General features: G+C 37.7%; 1 protein-coding gene and 1 long non-coding RNA gene across 6 annotated transcripts in view; one reads left to right on the plus strand and one right to left on the minus strand.

Moving 5' to 3' along the window:
- LOC137191076 (uncharacterized) overlaps window positions 1–17904 on the minus strand; it is a 127024-nt gene that overhangs the window by 79860 nt on the left and 29260 nt on the right. The window lies entirely within an intron of this gene.
- Window positions 8581–16750, plus strand: ifnlr1 (interferon lambda receptor 1). The gene is made up of 7 exons (XM_067600889.1): window positions 8581–8961; window positions 10063–10189; window positions 11570–11739; window positions 11842–12026; window positions 12416–12557; window positions 14340–14470; window positions 14906–16750. Exons 1-7 carry the CDS (start codon window positions 8913–8915, stop codon window positions 15911–15913), a joined length of 1812 nt encoding a protein of 603 aa, XP_067456990.1. The 5' UTR covers window positions 8581–8912; the 3' UTR covers window positions 15914–16750.

Here is a 17904-nt window from a genome sequence, read left to right on the forward strand (position 1 = left end):
GAGTTAAAAATGACAAGGCTGGCATTAAACCTTCACAGCTAGGTTTGCTGGATATTGGCTGTCTCTACTCTAATAATCAATGATTTACTCAAGGCCTATACACATTAAAGTTGGCTCTAACCTGGACTGAGGCATAAATCTGCAGTACATTTACATTTAGCTGAGCCAGAGCGGTTTACAATGAAAAAGCAGGTTTGGTCTCACTTCAGTGGGAGATGAGAGTACTATTTAACACAAATTGAACAAGTTAAAATTCCTCATGCAAAGAATGATGCTGGTATCTATTGAGCCAGTCCATAGTATCATCTAAATATGCTTCACCAAAAGAAGACCAATTCCATCACTGTTACATTTCCCTCTAACCATCCTGTTTCAAGGATACTTACATTTGTGCCACATGGGTCGTGTCAGCTGGAGTTGTGTATCAGGCAGAAACTGTGGCCTAACACATGTCATGGGCTGTGGTCTATTTTGTTCTCTATTTGACCCCCATGAATCTATTTCAGACTTCCATCATGGTACTGTAGGCACAATTTCTCCACCCTATCCTCCCTCCTCTACCTCAGTTACTCTTTAGTTGTTTCTGACCTGCTATTCCTCACCTGTCCACCAGCCATCACTAGTGTGTTTTTCTATTTCAGCTCATCACCTGACCCAGTTACCTGCTCAGCCAGCTGCAACTCAACAGCATTAACCCTATCAGATAAAAGATAATGTACAGTTCTTGTTAAGGCACCAACAGTCATGTGAGTTTATTTGCATGTCACATTGTGCAAGACAGCTACAATAAAATCTTGGTCACGATCTGTGTACATTGTGAACTGTAGCATTACAATGTAAATAGAAAAAAGTACATAAAAGCAGAGGCATGACATCAACTTGCGTCATCCATCTGCACCCGTCATATGTTTTGAAAAAGCAGGAAAGTCACACAAACTACACTGCTGATAGTCACACTGATTCAGTTGTCAGTGGACTTGTCTCATCTAGGACCACCGTTTTAGATTGATGGCCAAAGATTTTACCAGGTTTCTCTCATGACTGTCTTCTCATCTTTCGTCTTGGACATAACTGAAGCTGCACAGTATAAAGGGGCCTTTGTTCCAGGCTTCGTTATCTTATGCCTACCTGCATTTGTTTATGACCATCTACCTTTCAGCTGACTCCAGCTTGCCTGCCTTATCCCTCTAAAATGGTCTTTTTTGCTGTAAATTCTTCTGCATATTGGCCAAGTAAAGATCATTTTTACTTCACCTGTCCTGCCCCATGAGTCTGTTTTTGGGCTCCATGTCTGTGTTCCAGTATTACACGTGTTATTCTTCAGCTTTGATGAAAGTTATAAAGGTTGTTGCATTGGCAAGAAATCAAACACAGTCATTACCACTAATGCAATAATGCTATCATGTGTTTGAATGGGCAGGGGGTATTAGCTGGTCCCCTAGAGGCCCAGGGCCTTTGTATAGTCACACACTCTGCACTGCTGATAGTCACAGCGCTGGTCTGAGTGCTTCTTCACTTCCTGCGTGCTTCCCTTTTCATCTCTCTATTTTTGTTAGAACAAAATGTAGCCACTTTGGCAAGCTAAACACAGCCAGGCAGGGCTGTGTTAACAGCATGCTCTAGTCACATGGACTTAACCAGCATTTTAATGTTCTGACCTGAGACCTTCTTCTGTGATAACAGTTTAAGAACATTTGAGTGAAGAAAAACATTTTCATACATTTTTAGGTGTACCTATGAAGAAATTCTTAATTTAATTTATCTGTCTGCTCTATTTGACTCTTGTCACAAAAAAACACCTTAATGGTGCCTTGGTTTCAAGTGGCCATCCCAACTAGTTTTATTACTGTGTCTGTATATTACTAGTAAGAACTGTATCTGGCAATAGTTGTAGCCAACCAGGGAAAAAAGACATCACAGTACTTCTACCATTGCCATTCAGCCATGAAATACTGTGAGAAAAACTCAACAGCATAGGAGAGCAGTAAAAATATGTTTCATACAAATAATGTTCATTTTTCAGACATTTCCTCCAGTCTTTGCTTTATTATTATTATTAAATACTGGTTAATTTTAGGTGTTTTAGGCATTTAAAAAAAATCATTAAAATGACACTTTTTGTTGAATTGGTCCCAATAGGTAGGTTGTTTTTAGGGGACATAAGCCAAAAAAGGTGGGAAACCACTAGTTTAGTTGTACATTGACATTATGTGACTAGACTATTATGAGTAGTGATCTAAATCTTATTTAATTGTTAACCAGTGGTATGTTTCATATTTCTTTTCGCCAATCAAAAGTATTTTCCATGGCCAAAGTATGACTATTATTATCCTTTTACTGCCGAGTTGGTATTGTGTTGTCTGATCTTTTTCATTCATGACTACTGGTGATCAGAGATGTGTGGCTGTAATGCATTATTCAACAGATGGAATAATTCATCTCAAGAACTCAGGTACCCATCAACAGCCTCATGCTGAAATAAGAAATTGTGAAAGGCAAAAAGTATTGGTGTGCTTGCAAAGTAAAGCGGCCATGTACATTTCTTCATTGCATTTCTTCTTCATCCAAGAATTAATGCTGTTTCATCCATCAGTTTTCCCCTTTGACACACTGCCTTCACAAACATCTCCACCCCCTGCTAAAATTATAATCATCTGGTGTTAATTGATGAGTTTGGATAATGCCATGGCATAAGGCCAGCCATGCACCACACAAATCATATTACTGATCAAACCAAGGGTCTTTGCCTCAAGACACATTGTAGATGAGTTTTACATAAAAAATCATTCCTCATTAAGTTATGAAAAGGGCACATCTCACAACACAATTATCTGGACGTTAGTGAGCGTGTTGTTCAGAAAAATCAATCTATTTTCCACTATACTTCAGAACATATACATTCTTGCCTCATTATAATTACCTTCTCACCTCTCTGTTGTGGTTGATTAAATTGTTCAGATTTATCTGTTATATGTCCCCGGTGAGCCGAGAAACCTGTAGGAACTTTATGTATTTAAAAGGCCATTAATGCAGATGCAGAAAGAGTGCAGTTATATTCAGTTTAGTTCAGAATAAGGCTGGTTGTACAGTCTCTGGTGTGCCTTTAATGGGAACATATCAATATCTATGTTGTCAAGGATTATCACCTTGATGTAAATTCCCTGGCTTGTCTTTTGGAGAATGATCTGTTTACCTGCCGGTGTAGGGCAGCTAGTCTGTTTTCTGAATGCCTATCTTTAGAGCTGTATTTTTATCTTGTTCTCATTCTGCCTGTCTGTAAACTAAGTAGCTCATCTGTTAGCCCGTCTCTGTTTGTCTACTTGTCTGTTTGTGACCTGTCAGCCTCTCAGCGATAACTTCCCTTGAACACTGTATGAAACACACCTTTTCTTTGTTGCTTAGAAGTACAGCTCATCTGTCTGGTTTTCATGATTACCTATGAGCTTTCATTAATGTCACTTGGGAGGTTTTCAGCAGGGAAAGTTGAGGGAAAATGATGGTTGTTGGTGGTGGAGGTGATACCAAAGGGGGGTTAGATTAGTTTTAGTGGGGAAACAGAACTCATGACATGTAGTAGTATCCTTTGTAATCATCCTCCTCCCCTCCAGCCAATCCCTGTGATGAGCACATTGTCAGGTCCATGTTTCAAAGTCACACAAGTGGACAAATTGGACTCTGGTGTCTTTAGGCCTGTGTTCTGTGCTTGATTGAAAGCTTTGCCTACAGTCTTTTATTTGTTCAGTATCTATTGTGTTTGTCACACAATACATAAAGAACAGCGCTGACAGATAAAGGGCACTATACACTGATACTGAGTCATAAGGGTATTATTGTTAAGAGTAAAGAACATAGGGAAGAAATACTGTTTTGCAGAAATTTAAACTGCTCCAAATTTAAACATGAATTGTAAAGACTGAAAGATGGATTATGTGGGATTCTGTAATGTGTATGCGCTGTACCAGACTTCAAATAGGAAAATCGATTTCATGGCTTCTCCTCACCCAGAGACCTCATCCTGAGCCAGAATCTGCCCAGTCCAACCTGTGTTTACTGAATTAGATCAAAGGTTTTGCTCAGTCTTTGTGACTCAAACAGGCTGGCGAGGTGAGAGACGCAAGATATATTTGATTTGCTGTGACAGTGCAAAGGATGATTCATTGATGAAGTTCTTGAAGTGCAAGAGCCTACAGAAGTACATCTCATCTCCTCAGTTTGTGTCCAACAACATCAAAGCCTTTCCTCCTCTCAGGGATGCCTCCACTGTGAATTAATTTGGCGACAGGGGGAAAAGGAAAGGTTCTTTTACAATAAAATTCATTGAAGTGTGAAGTGAAAACAAGGTGCCATACTGGAAACAGTGTCACACTGTGCAGGAAAAGCATAGATTTTGCTGATTATTGTGTTTTTGCTGGCAACCCAAGTTACTTCGAGCTTCAAAGGGAATTGGGAAACTTTGAGGACTGAGAAGGCATGGAGAGAGGACATTCAGTAATAGGTTGCTCATTAACAAAACTGTTACAGAGGCAGTCAATGTTTTTTTCATCTTATCAACATCTCATAAATAACACATCATTTAGTGTTTATTTTCTGCTTTAAGGCCCAATAAATGAATCCAGTGTGCACTGGCAGATGGACAGCACATGTAAATTACTATTACATTTTGGGGAAATTAGTTATAGATCAGCAGCAATTAAGCATCTCATGGGACAAAAGACCAATTATATCACATACTTTGCTTTACACCAAGCAAAAGTGCTTCATAAAGTTTTCATTTGCTGGTTTGCCAGGTTTTATGGTTGCTCGATTGTGCTAGGTGGCATTTTATCTTATCAGCACCGATTGTGCGTTCAAATGAGAGTCATGACTACAGTGTGCAATAGTCCATATAAAATTTTATAACCATAGACTGTAAAAAAAATATGGACATAGTCACGTGACATCACCCATTGGATTGTTGACTGCCATTTTGAAGCCTTGAGTTTAGCAATTTGACCAGTCACTGCCCAATTTGCATCGCTGCCCAATTTGCACCGCACATTTTGTTCGTTGTTATCTTAGAAATAGAGACAAAGAGTTGTAGTTCAATACAGAACAGACGAATGTTAGCCTTATGGATGGATAGGCTGGGGTGAAATACACCGTTAGAGATGTAATCTCTCAAAAGCTGATAATACTCGAAACGTTTTTGTTGATTTAGTTGTAAAGTAGTTATTGAGCAGTGACAGAAGACTGTTAAACTCAACTCTAATGTTGTATGTCCAAATGGAGTTGCCATACGTAGCTGTCAAAGATAGCGTGCCTGCATTACTATTTTACTTTAAACAGGACCATAATTTACAAAATGAACATCATGCTGTATTGAAGAAGGCTTGAAACTAGCAATTGAGACCATAAACTCACTAGGGAACAGTTTACTGAGGTAATAAATCAAGTGTGAAGTAGGGTCATTTTCTCCTAGACTTCTTTCTGCAACTAGTGGAGTTGTCCCCTGATGGCCATTAGAAAGAATGCAGGTTTAAGACACTTACGCATTGGCTTCACTTTTCAGACCAGGAGTCACCCACTTGGTTATGACATACGTTGAGGTCTTTAAAATTGGCAGAACCAATCTACCTTTTTCTTATTCCTCAGTATGATATTGAAATGCATAAAACATGAACTCATGAATTCCTGAAGAGACAACAAACTCAACCAAAGATCTCATTAGTTTGGCAACTAAAAATTACCAAGCATAACAAGTAGTCAACTTCCAATGTAAAACACTGTTTGACAACTTTCATTTAAAGCGAGCACGTTCTCTGAGGTTTACAAGGGAGGCAGGGCCTTTATTATTTTGTAGCCAGGTGGCATATTATCATGAAACTGGTTACTACAGAGTAGTCAAACAACAGCCTAATTAAAATCAACCATCAAAGCAAATTATTGCTAGGATGTTGTTGTCTATAATAAGGTGTTACTGACCATAACCCACTGAAAATAGACAACACTTGAAGATAGACAGATTGTGTACACAAAGATCAGTACATCCAATATTAGGAATAGACAGAAATCAATAAGGATGTAAATTAGATTAGTAGTGAGACTGTCTTTGCTATGCTACAACAATAATTCTGTGTGATATTTTTGCAAAGGCAATTTCAGTACAAGCTACCTTCATGAAAAATATTTATTCAGACCTTTGCCCAATCATAGTCTGCCAGTATTTGATATATGACTGAGCTTGTGTTTTTGTGTTCTTAATGGTTTGAATCTGATGGTGTTTAAAATATTTCACTGAAAAGAGGGAATTATAGCCACACTGTATTTCGACTGTACTTGAATAGCCACAATCTAATGATGATTTGCAGCAAATTGTTTTAGACCACTTTTTTAGCATGTGTAGTTTGAACACTGAACTAAAAGTAAGTGAAATCATTTTCCATAACATGTAAACTCTCATTTATGCAGCTCGGGTTGGAAATTATGTGTATCAGCCTCATGGCTTTTCACATTTTGTAATGATTAATAGGATAAGCTAAACATAAATCAATTTAAACAATTTTTCTCTCTAATAATTCCTTTTTCTTGTGCAATACTAGATAGGTTTTGCCTTTTAGGTTGAAAAATTTAGAAAATATTTAAATGAAACAGTTTGGGAGGAGAAATCTCTTGAACTGGTCGCAATTAATAGCCTCGTCACGCAAATATGATAAGTTATAACTCCAAGGCTGTAGAGGCACAAAATATTTTAATAGCATTAGTTGGTTTACCCGTGGGAGAGTTACACTGTTCTGAGTTAAACCAACCATACATTTAGTTTAATCAAATTTTAGGGCTTTAGCCTTACTTTCTAATCCAAAACAGCATGTAACAAGTGAGTTGGTAGGTATCTTGTTTGAGGATGTCACCCTGCCAACCATCTTTAGAGTTGCATACAAGTAGGGGACAGCTGTGTCCACACTTTACTTTTGATCCGGGGCTGTTTTTTATTTTTTGGGTATTTTAATTATGACGTGCACAAAGCCAAAGAAATGGTTTTCCCAGTTTGGTGAGAAAGAACTTGACGGCCTCTACAGAGCTCTGACCTCAACCCCATCCAACTTCTTTGTAATGAACTGGAACACAGACTGTGAGCCAGGCCTTACCATCAGTGGCCGACCTTACTAATACTTTTGTGGCTGAATGGGAGCAAATTCCTGCAGCAAGGTTCCAAAACTATGTGGAAAACTTACCAGAAGAGTGGGTACTGTTAAAGCCGCATATTAATGTGTTCTTATATTTTGTCCACCCCATTAACATACATGAGGGGGGCAAAATATTAGGAACACTTTTCAATATATAAGGCACTCCAGTAAACCATGACCACCCACTACGACCTCAATAATAAACATGAAGTAGATTTATCATCTTTCTGACAATGTCAACAAAAACTGAAAATGTATGAGCTTCGTTAAAGTAGAAATGTTGTATTGGATTTCATTAGATTGCAGAGGTGTTCCTAATTCAGTGCTCAGTGAGTGAATTAGCTGTGTTTTAGTTATGCACTTATGGAACAATGCAAGTTTACTATTTTTAGAGATGTATAGAACAAAAATGTGTTTAAATTTGTTACATAACTGTTTTTATCCAATATTTCAAAATGACAAACAACCAACCACAGCAAGTTAACTGTATAGCAAACTTTTGTTACAATACATCAGCCAACCAGAAAGAAAATCAACTTTGTACTTAAGGAAATTAGAAACTGTATGTTGATTTTGTTCCCTCCTCTGGTGTACTGGCTGTATGATACAACTATGATACTGTATTATACAACAACTGATAACCATTAGACAGGCCTATGATTTTGTGCGTGTGTACACAAGCGAGTTAATAATTACTGAAATAACTGATATTATTTTTGCATATGAGGTTTACATCAGAGCATAATGAGGCATGTCTGCCAGGTTGTTTTAAATCATTATTCTAATACCATAATTAAAGCAATGGAGACCTAAATTAAGACCATTTATCTACATATTCGTACATTTATCCCAGTGTGTCCATGTGTCCTTCATTATTGTGGAATTGTTTAGAGTCATCCTCCCTCTCTTCATTCTTCAAAGGACATCTACGTGAAAGGTACAAGACTGTAGCATAGCTCCGTTAAGGAATAGGACAATGTGTGTGTGTGTGTGTGGGTAGTGTGTTTGTGAGTGTGTAAATGAGCTATGTAGTTGAGCGAGTGGCAGAAAAGTGACGGTAAATGCGAGTGGAGCAGAGGAAAAGCAGCTCCTCAAGACAAAGAAAATACTCATCTATCGAAGCGGGTTAGCCCCCAAGTTAGCAACAACGCATTAACCCCCCCAAAACACATATCTTCATCATAGTGTGTCTATGATCAGCTTCTTTTATTTTCTGTCTTATGAAGTATATAGTCAATCATTTCCCATTAACTGTAGAAACCAGAAATAACCTGAAAGACAAGCAGAGTGAGAAAGAGAGGGAGTGAGAGAGAGAGAGAGAGGCAGACTCAAGGTGGAGAAGGGAGGTGGAAGGAAGTCGAGAGTCTAGAGAGAGAATGTAAGTGGGCGGGACATACAGTAAGCAGAAAAACAGGAACAAAGTGATAACATATGCCAAAGTACACCTGCACACCTGAATAAAGCCACTCCTTTCCCAGAGCACATCAGAGATGGTCGAGGAATGGAGGCAGGACAATGCACTGAAATCATATACAACTTTGATATTCTGTAACCCTTTTGACATTGATTCTGGTTTTGTTTGGGGGGATTTCGGAGATTAGCAGTTTTATCTGTTTTTTGTTTTTTGGTTTTTTTGGAGGGGTTTTTTTGTGGTGTGTATTACATGTTGCTTTTGTTTAGAACTCAAAAAATAGGGGAGCCATTTCAGAGTTGGACTTTGGTATCCTCTTATTGTGACCCACGTATCCAATGAAGATGTGGTCTATGAATGTCATCATCCTCCTCCTGTTCTGCGATGGTGAGTAATAAGGAGCCAACATGGATCTGTGTTTTTATTTGCAGAATTTGATTACCGGCAGTCAAACATTTAATGGATCATTTTCTTTGCAAAGTAGTCCTAATAGGAGAAATAAATAATAACACCAATGCAATAAAGTCAAGTAATATATTCAACAGAGAGTGATTCCCTCACAGTTGAATGAGAGTCCCAGAACACAATTCAGACTTTGGTCATTTTAAATGATAGTGATCAATGGAAAGTGCAATTTCATTTTAGAGTCTGGCTGATGTAATATTGATTATATCATTGTACAGCTTATAAAAATGCTAATTTTGAATGGACTACTCCGTGTGTAATTTTCAACCCTGTGTCTTTCACATCCAATAAACTACAAGGGCTATGACATTATAACTGTAATATGCCCTGGGTTGGTAAGTTATGCCTCAACATCATGAAAATGTGGTCTATGTATGAATTGCTTTTGCCATGAAATACAGGAGAGTATATTGTTAGCACTAAAGGATGGTGTTCTGTATCCCTTCCTTGTATGTCAGACAGGAAGATGGTAATTATTTCCTTGTATCAAAGATGTGACCGACAAAGTTGAGGAACAAAGCAGTTTTTAGTTACAACTACCAGCAAAAACAAAGTCCATCTTACGCAATATCCCTGAGGTCTTGAATCCAGTGTGTGTTCACTGTATTGCTTAGGCCATAGCAGCTGTAGTGTAAAAACTGAGTGACTGTGCCTCTGAAGCTGCAGTGGCTGAATGCTGATGCTTTAATTGATTTACATTATGTGCTGTGATTGAAAATCTGGGCTGGAACACACATCAAGGCAAGATGTAATCTGAATGCTAAAAGCTGTCTACAGCTCTTGTCACAGTACAGAATAGTACATTTATTTACTTGTAACTTAGCATAAAGTGTAAAAAATTGCAGAACATAAAAAAATGCAACTGTAATATCTATAACATTAAGATATAGAATTATTAATTTTACTGATATGCTACTGATTTTACTTTTTTTTTTCAATTTTATCCCTTAAAATTGGAAATGGGTTGAATGAGAACAAATAAATAGCATATAGACTTTGCTCCTCTGCCCTTTTTTCCTACAGCTTGTCATTCGACTGGCAATAGCACGGTGACCTTCATCTCCAAAAACTTTTACAATGTACTCCACTGGGAACCTGCAAAACCTGCCTTCACTGGTGAAAAAATCCTCTATAGCGTCAAGTATTGGAGGTAAGAACGGGGATGACAAATGAGTGAGTATTATTACACTCCTTGTTCCATTAGCCTCTTTCACCTTTGTGCCTGCATGTACAGATCCATATGGAGGGGTGAGTCAAACCAGGAAAAATATGTTTGCAGGGTAAACTCCCTCTTAGCTCATCATGTAGATGTCCATGTCAAGGGACTGTAAATGCAATTTTGTAATGGGACTCAAAACAACCCTGGTCACCAGATGGTCTCTGGGTATCTATGGAAGCAGATACTGTATTTTGCCAAAAGCTTTTGTCATTGGAATAATATTTCATGCTGACAAAGAATGTTATTTTAGTTAAAGGATATGTCTATATATTTCTCATCAAATTTGTCAACAAATCCCATGAAAAGACCAAAACCAAAAATGCATCAATCCTTATAACATGTGTTGTCTGGGTGGCCAACACCTTATTCCTCAGTACTGTTGACCCCCATTGTTGTCTAGAAACTATGAAAAACACATACATGAGCCACAATGTCACGCTGGGTCACATGCTTCATCTTTACAATTAACATGGGTACTGTATTACATTGTGAGTCATTCCCATGTACACAGTAGTGCATCCGTTAATACTCACTAGTGCACTATATCCCCCACTGAAACTAATGTCCAACAATTGCAACATTTCCTCCTGTCTGAGTACCATTTGCTAAAAACTACAGTGCCCAGCATGGAAATGATTCCACTTTTTCAAGAAAGCTTTTTTTTAAAGCTAAAGAATAGTTATGGGCCTGTTCACAGTCATTAGTATGGACTGCACTCTGCTCTTCTTTTTGAATGAAGATAAATAGAGCACTCATAGTATGCTTTCATGGCTTGCAAGAGGAATTTTTTCCTTTCTCCTTTTCACTGTGTCTCTACAAACGGCCTCAACAAAGTGGAAATTTCATCTTGTCTAATTACTCATGACGCAGTCTCTCAGATAATTTTCAAGTGCCACCTCAATCCTATTGACTTTTCTCCAATCCACTGTCACCTGGAATTGCTGGAGTGACTTCCAGCAACAGACCAGCTGCAGAGGAGGGCTGCTTTAACAATGCCCGCTCAATATCAGCTCCTTGTTAAAACAAAATGCTGTCATTTGTCTCCCTCAAAAAAGTCACTGTGTGTTCAAATGATGAATGGGTGATTTGGCATGGTCGAGATGATCTTTGTGTTAATTCATTGTGGCCAAGTACTGCAGAGTTTTACATCAACTTCTTTTCTGAATAACATTCAATTGTGAATATACAGTTGTGTCAAATAGTAGATATCTTTCGGGAATCCGACTCCACACTGCACATTCTGCTGTACCTGTAGTAATGTACTGTCAATTGACTTCCATATTTGATCACATTGTACTGCATTATTTACAGTGATACTACGGAGGAGTTCAAGATAAAACCAGAGTGTCAGAACATTACTGCTCTGTTCTGTGACCTGACTGATGAAACCCCATCACTTTATGATGTTCACTACCGAGCTAGGGTGTACATTAATGGTAGTCTTCATGGCAGAACCATCAGGTTTACACCTCTACGAGACAGTAAGAAGCTCCAAAGAAAACCTATGTCTTCATGAAAAGAAAATTAATTTTTCTCACTGTCCTTGTCCATCTCTCACTTTTCATTTTTCTGTGTCTCTGAAGCTGTTTTTGGTCGTGCCAACCTTTCTACATATTCAAAGGGGGCATCCTTGCATGTTAACGTCACCCTGCCCTTGGGGCCAAAGGGAGTCTCCATTGCGGACATTATCAACGGAAGCAAAAGTGGGCCCATCAAAACTTTCATTGTATATACCTTACATATCACCTCCCCAAAGTGGGCTGCACAGGTCAGTATGCATTTAAACAATATAATATATTCACATATTAATTTGGTAACACAATAATACAAACTGTCAGACATGATATCATACAAGAAGTAAAGATACAAGAAAGTCGTGTATCACTTCCAAAACTTAAAACACAAGTTTGGGACTTAATACAGAGACTAACACAGGTAAACAACTACACTCAAGTTATTAATGTGCTCTAATGTTGGTAGTGATGTTTCTCTATTTTTTTAAATAATTAATAAAAACTGAAGTATGTTATGTGAATTTAGTTCATTCATATGGTAACTATTACACTGTGCTCATATTCTATTGCTTGTTTATTTGACCTGTGCAACTTGCAATGGACTAAATTAATCAGTCATCCTTATGACCCACTGTGTCTTCAGGTCAAGGAAAACACATCTGGCCAGTTTGTCATCAACTTGAAAAACAACCAAACTACGTACTGTGGCTATGTGGTCTACAGGCCTTCATGTGAAAAGGGTCGCCCAGTGAGTGAGAGTGCCACCTTCTGTGTCACGCTACCAGGTGAGGACAATGTTGACCAGTATAAGTATTACTGAGTATTATCAAGTAAATCACTATGCAGTGTTTTGGTGGTTGGTGCCATCAATATCATGGATCTACTGCTCAAACTGGAATTCCTGGATCGTATATTATGTTTCACCAGTATCTAAAGCAACACGCCCCACCAATGCAACCCTTGGTACTTGACTCACCCCGATCATGTGGCCAAGTTATGCTTATCATCTCTGTTGTGAAGAGATTGGTGTATCCTGTTTAAAGGTTACTTCTCATGTTTATGTTGAGAAAGTAAAGAAAAATGGGTTATTTATTAGCTATAACTATATCTGATATTTTGAAAATGCCTGTCCATTCTTTGAATAGTGAATAAAGGAAGTATATGACTTAAAATTAAATTATGTCTATTTAAACTTAATTGTAATTTATTGTTAACTTGTTAACACATCCAATAATCAATTAAGGAAATTGCTTGAAATTTGCATCTGTAGTATCAGAACTATGGAAAATAATCACCAATATTTCATACTAGGTAAAAGTGCGGATGATTAATTTGTTCAAAAGTGAACCTACCTTTCTTTAATGTAGTGATTACTAGCTGATTTTGAATGGATAAAGTTAATAAATAACCTTAACTCTAAAAACTTAACAATATTTACAAAAACTTGATTTCACTTGAGGCAACAGTGTGACACTTAACATCTTACTAGGAAGTTTTCAAGGACCCACCTGCTGTGAAGAAAATGCCAGAATTAAGAAACTGACGAAATTTTCTATCTTATGTTTTTTTTTTTTAAACATTTGACTTCAAGTAGTCTGTGCTCATCTCTTAAAGTGATCGCAGCCACTTGGAAACAATGTAGTGTTTGGTAATAAATCAAGACAGTTAGTTGTAAATTTTTTATATGCCTGAATCTACATTATGCATCACTGTCAGAGCTACAGCTACACTCCACTGGTTGAAATTAGGCACAGGGTGGTTTTGCAGTGAAAAGAAAACATTTGTTTTGGCTTGGATGACCATATTATTCATACTGTGAATCCCTGACATTTAAAAATACTTAACAATTGACACCTAGAAATGTGTTCTCATAAGTGCTTGTGACCTCTCCCTTCTCTTTTGTTGTTTTACTGATGAGACAGAAGATTAGATTACACAGTGTGCTTGCAAAGGTGATGTATGTTCCCACCTTGCCTTACTGTTTATTTTCTACTGTTAAACCTGACAAAAACAAACATAGATGACATTGATTCTGACAACACGCGAAATACTTTTATATCACACAAGTTCACAAGCAATTTCAGTTTGTTTCTTTGTTGTTCTCTTTTGAATCAAAATTATTTAAATTTTTGGTGATTAAAGTTATCACTATAGCACCTAAAATAATTGAAACATGATTAATTGGAGGTTGTGAACCCAGTATGGACACTGTCAATGAATTGAATATTTCAATTTCAAAATGCACTCAAAGTCATACCTATCCTAATCCTAAAGGGGGAATTCCACTTCTATAGGTTGCTGTGTAGATTTCTGTTGAGATAAGTTTCTGGTAACCTAAACATAAGTGCTTCTGGAAAGTCACAGAACATCCAGGAATATCCTGTATTCGCCAGTCTTACGTCACAGGCATGCTGTACAGTGCTGCTCCCTGAGAACATGCCTGAGCTTGTGTGTGACTATAAGAATTTTTGTAACTAAATGCTCTAAAGTGATCAAGATTACCTAGTTTTGCAGATGTGTTGTGTTTTCCCACATTATTTTATGACACCAACTCTCTTCTCTCTCAGGTGACCATAGGATGCTTCTACCATGGCCTCTCATGAGTGCTGCTCTTCTGGCAGCCATTGTCATAATAGCAGTTGTGTTTTCATGCATCTATGTGAAAGGTGGAAAGGAAAAGAGCATGCCACAGTCATTGGTAAGAATGCTCTTTCTCCAGTTTCCAGTGGTGTGTTCTGGGTAACAACAAGGAAATGTTGCCTTACTGGAAGCTCTCACATAAAATACTGTACGCGTTTTCAGTGTGAGGCAGCAACATGAAAGTAATTAAACATACTGAAACATTGCGGATGTTGTTTTAGTAAATGAGACAGGGTTTTAGTGACTCATGGTACCATCAATGTTGACAAATGTGATATGGTTGAGGCCTTGTGTGGTGATATAGGCTCAACACAATATATTCTGCACATTGTTCTATTTTTCTATAAAGTACATAAAGTATATTGGCTTTGCTCTTTACATCGATGTGATGTACAGTAAAAGGTTTTATATCTCTGAATATTTTTGATTAATATACAAAATTCAAGCACTTATTTGACTTTGATGAGGGTGTCTTCCTTATCTTCAACAACAGGTAACCACTTTTGACAACATGCCAGAAGTACTGCAGTCTCCAGATAGAAATCTCATCCTTTCCAAACCAGTAGTCAGCACTCAAAGTGACCAAATAGTGTATGCCACAATCCAGGCAAAGCTAAATGTGTCCTCCGTTGGGTCTGGAGGTTATTCCCCTCAGGATATCCCCTGCCAAGTTTGGCAAGGCAGCACTGGCTCCTCTGTAGGAACAGGGGTGCATGGTCCAGTGCCAAATCAGCAGGACACCAGCACCCAGTCCTCTGAAATCTACGGTTCAGTGGCTGTCCACGTCCCTGCTGAAGAGAATGAAGATCTCAAGCAGGTTAATATAAAAGACAGAGGAAACAGTGAACTACCACTTCCCTCCAACATAGAAAGCTGGGATAAAAGTGGAACAAGTCCAAAGCTAACCTCACGTGTAACATTACCTGATTTGGATGCCTGTGAGAGCAATCTAGCCAAGCCGCTGTTGTTGCACACAGTGCGGGATCCCAATGGACAACTCATGTTGCCTTCACTCACTTCTCAGTTACAGAGCAGCACGGATGGCACAGTATCACCTTTTAACCCTGAGAGAAAACCCCTTTTATCGGACCTCATACTCCAAGACTACGAGAAGGAGGGGCTATCAACAACGTCCTTGCAGCGCTTAGACAGCTCAGAGTGGTCGGACTCTGGGTGTGATGATAGCAGTGTAAACACACCAACTCAGCTGTACTGCAACACTCATTATTTCCAGACTCAACCAGTTGTTCTTGATTGCCACAAAGGACTCCAGAGCACACCATCTAGTGATGGAATATTTGAATCAGGTTACAAACAAAACTGGATGCCTGTAATCGATCCTGGAAGTATATCCAAAGACAGATGTGAATACAGGAGGAAGAACGATCATTGTTTTGGTCCCAAAAAGGAGGAGGGAGGAGAGGAAGATGAAGATGCAGTATGTGAGGAGGGATCAAGGCAAATTCTTCTGGGAGATTGGGTGGTACAAATTCAAGAATAATGCTCCACTCTTTAATCTTTATGACCTAAGAGCTGCTTTTCAAATATGAGAAGTGAAGTTTCTCTGTAGTAGCCTTTTTAACAAAAGGGGGAGGGGATAGTTGATGGAAGCAGTGACAATGCAGAACTCAAGCAGATGAATTGCTCTGATGTCGTGGTGTGGCTGACAATTCAGAGACAGACTCTTAAACTCTACTTTTGAGTTAAAGCATAGACAAAATTTATGCTGAGCTGAGTCACACTTAACAACCTCTGGGACCTTCAATACATTTCACCGCCAGATCTCAGGAACATGCTTTCTGGTTGTATTTATTTATACACAATTGTAAACTATTGTGTGTTTAGTTTTAAGTGGTGGGTTTAGATTTACAAAAATCACTCATTCCTTATTTTATATATATATTTTTTGTAAAGTCTTTGTTTACTTTGTCAAGTGAAGTTTAACAAAACAACCACATTACAAACAGAATTTGTATTTAGAAAGATGATAATTTTTTATACATGAAACCCTAAGTTAACTTCTTTTCTAACCAATATCTGTTTTAGACATGACCTCTTCTGATCACGTGTCTAGATTGTAGATGAGTGATAGCCTTGTGGGCCCACATGTATCACAGGCAGCAAAGTGAAAATATTGTATTAAGTTCCATTTTAACATAATGGCATACAGTATGTTTCAAAGCAACAGTAGTATTTTTACAATGTCATGATAGTCTAAAGCTCTGTTCAGATGGTTAAAATCTGATATGTTTGCATATGCTAAGAACACATGATCCCACTTTATCCATTTTTGTAAGAGGTGTAAAGTGAAATTAAAATGACATCTTATAAAATTCAATTCAATCTGATCCCTTAAATAGATTTTAAGTGTTTTGTCATTGACAAGAACTGCAACCAACGAACCTGAAGCTGTAGAAATGAGGAGGCTTTAGACTAAAATAAGCAGAATAAACAGCCAAAGCTTACATGTTTCTAGCTAGTTAGAGTCATGCCACGTGCATTTATGTGCCATCACTATGACAACAAATTACTGCAACTTATTACACTCTCTAAATACACAAACCCAATATGGTCAGTTTTCAATTACAATGTGGACAATCAGCCTTCAAGATTAGATATGAAAATAAATCTGATTGCCTTGTGCCTGAACAGAGCAGTAGACAAAGTCCAACAGCTACTGCCACATTCTGAGCTGTTTGAAATGGTAGCAGAATGACTGAATTTCTTCCCCACAGTAATATATTCACATTTTACACACAACATAGTTCAGTATTATCAGTGACCTATGAAATACATGGAATGATTGCATCTGTACATAAAAAAATGAATGTGATGTTTTGGTTTTTTTTTCTGACTCACAAAGTTCATGAACTCATTTTGTTCTCTTCATTGTTTGCTATTCTCAGGGGCAGAAAATACAATGTGTAAAATATTTATTAGAGGGTGGAGTCATGGTGTGACCTAAGCCATACTGATAACAGCTAGGTTTGTAATAACTTGAGTTCAAGCTTTATATAAAGCTGTAAAGAAATAATGTCAAGTGTGTTGCAGAAGAGTGACGTAAGTCAATTTTAGAATGTAAGTTTTGTACAGTGCATTACACGTTGTATGTATGTATAAAGTTGTAACATAGTTTTATATTTACAGACTGAATTAAAAGTTAATGTTGGAAAAGTTGAATTCCAAGATGAGACATTAAAACACTGAAAAAATTACAGTAACATTGTGTCATTTTATGGTAATATATTGCTGATGTTTTGAAGAAATAAAATTAGAGAACCTTCCGAGAACAGTCAGTTCTGTTTTATATGTGTATTCATTGGCTTGGTTGGAAAAGGTTGCAAAAATATTTTGAACTCTTTGACTTTTTCACACTCAGTTCACATTTATTTGTAGTCACTATCTTCTGTTACCTTGGCTCTAGGTAAAGTGAATTAAATATGTCTGAATGATAAACTTCAGCCTGTATGACATTTTAAAAAGTCAAACTTC

This window comes from Thunnus thynnus, chromosome 10 (assembly GCF_963924715.1).
Source record: "Thunnus thynnus chromosome 10, fThuThy2.1, whole genome shotgun sequence".
NCBI lineage: Eukaryota > Metazoa > Chordata > Actinopteri > Scombriformes > Scombridae > Thunnus > Thunnus thynnus.

What these genes read in the sequence shown, in the direction of transcription:
- ifnlr1 (XM_067600889.1), top strand. Translation starts at nt 8,913, where the DNA reads ATGAAGATGTGGTCTATGAATGTCATCATCCTCCTCCTGTTCTGCGAT. An exon ending in GTTTACACCTCTACGAGACA is followed by an intron (nt 11,740 to 11,841) that starts GTAAGAAGCTCC and finishes GTGTCTCTGAAG; the next exon opens with CTGTTTTTGGTCGTGCCAAC. An exon ending in AGAGCATGCCACAGTCATTG is followed by an intron (nt 14,471 to 14,905) that starts GTAAGAATGCTC and finishes CTTCAACAACAG; the next exon opens with GTAACCACTTTTGACAACAT.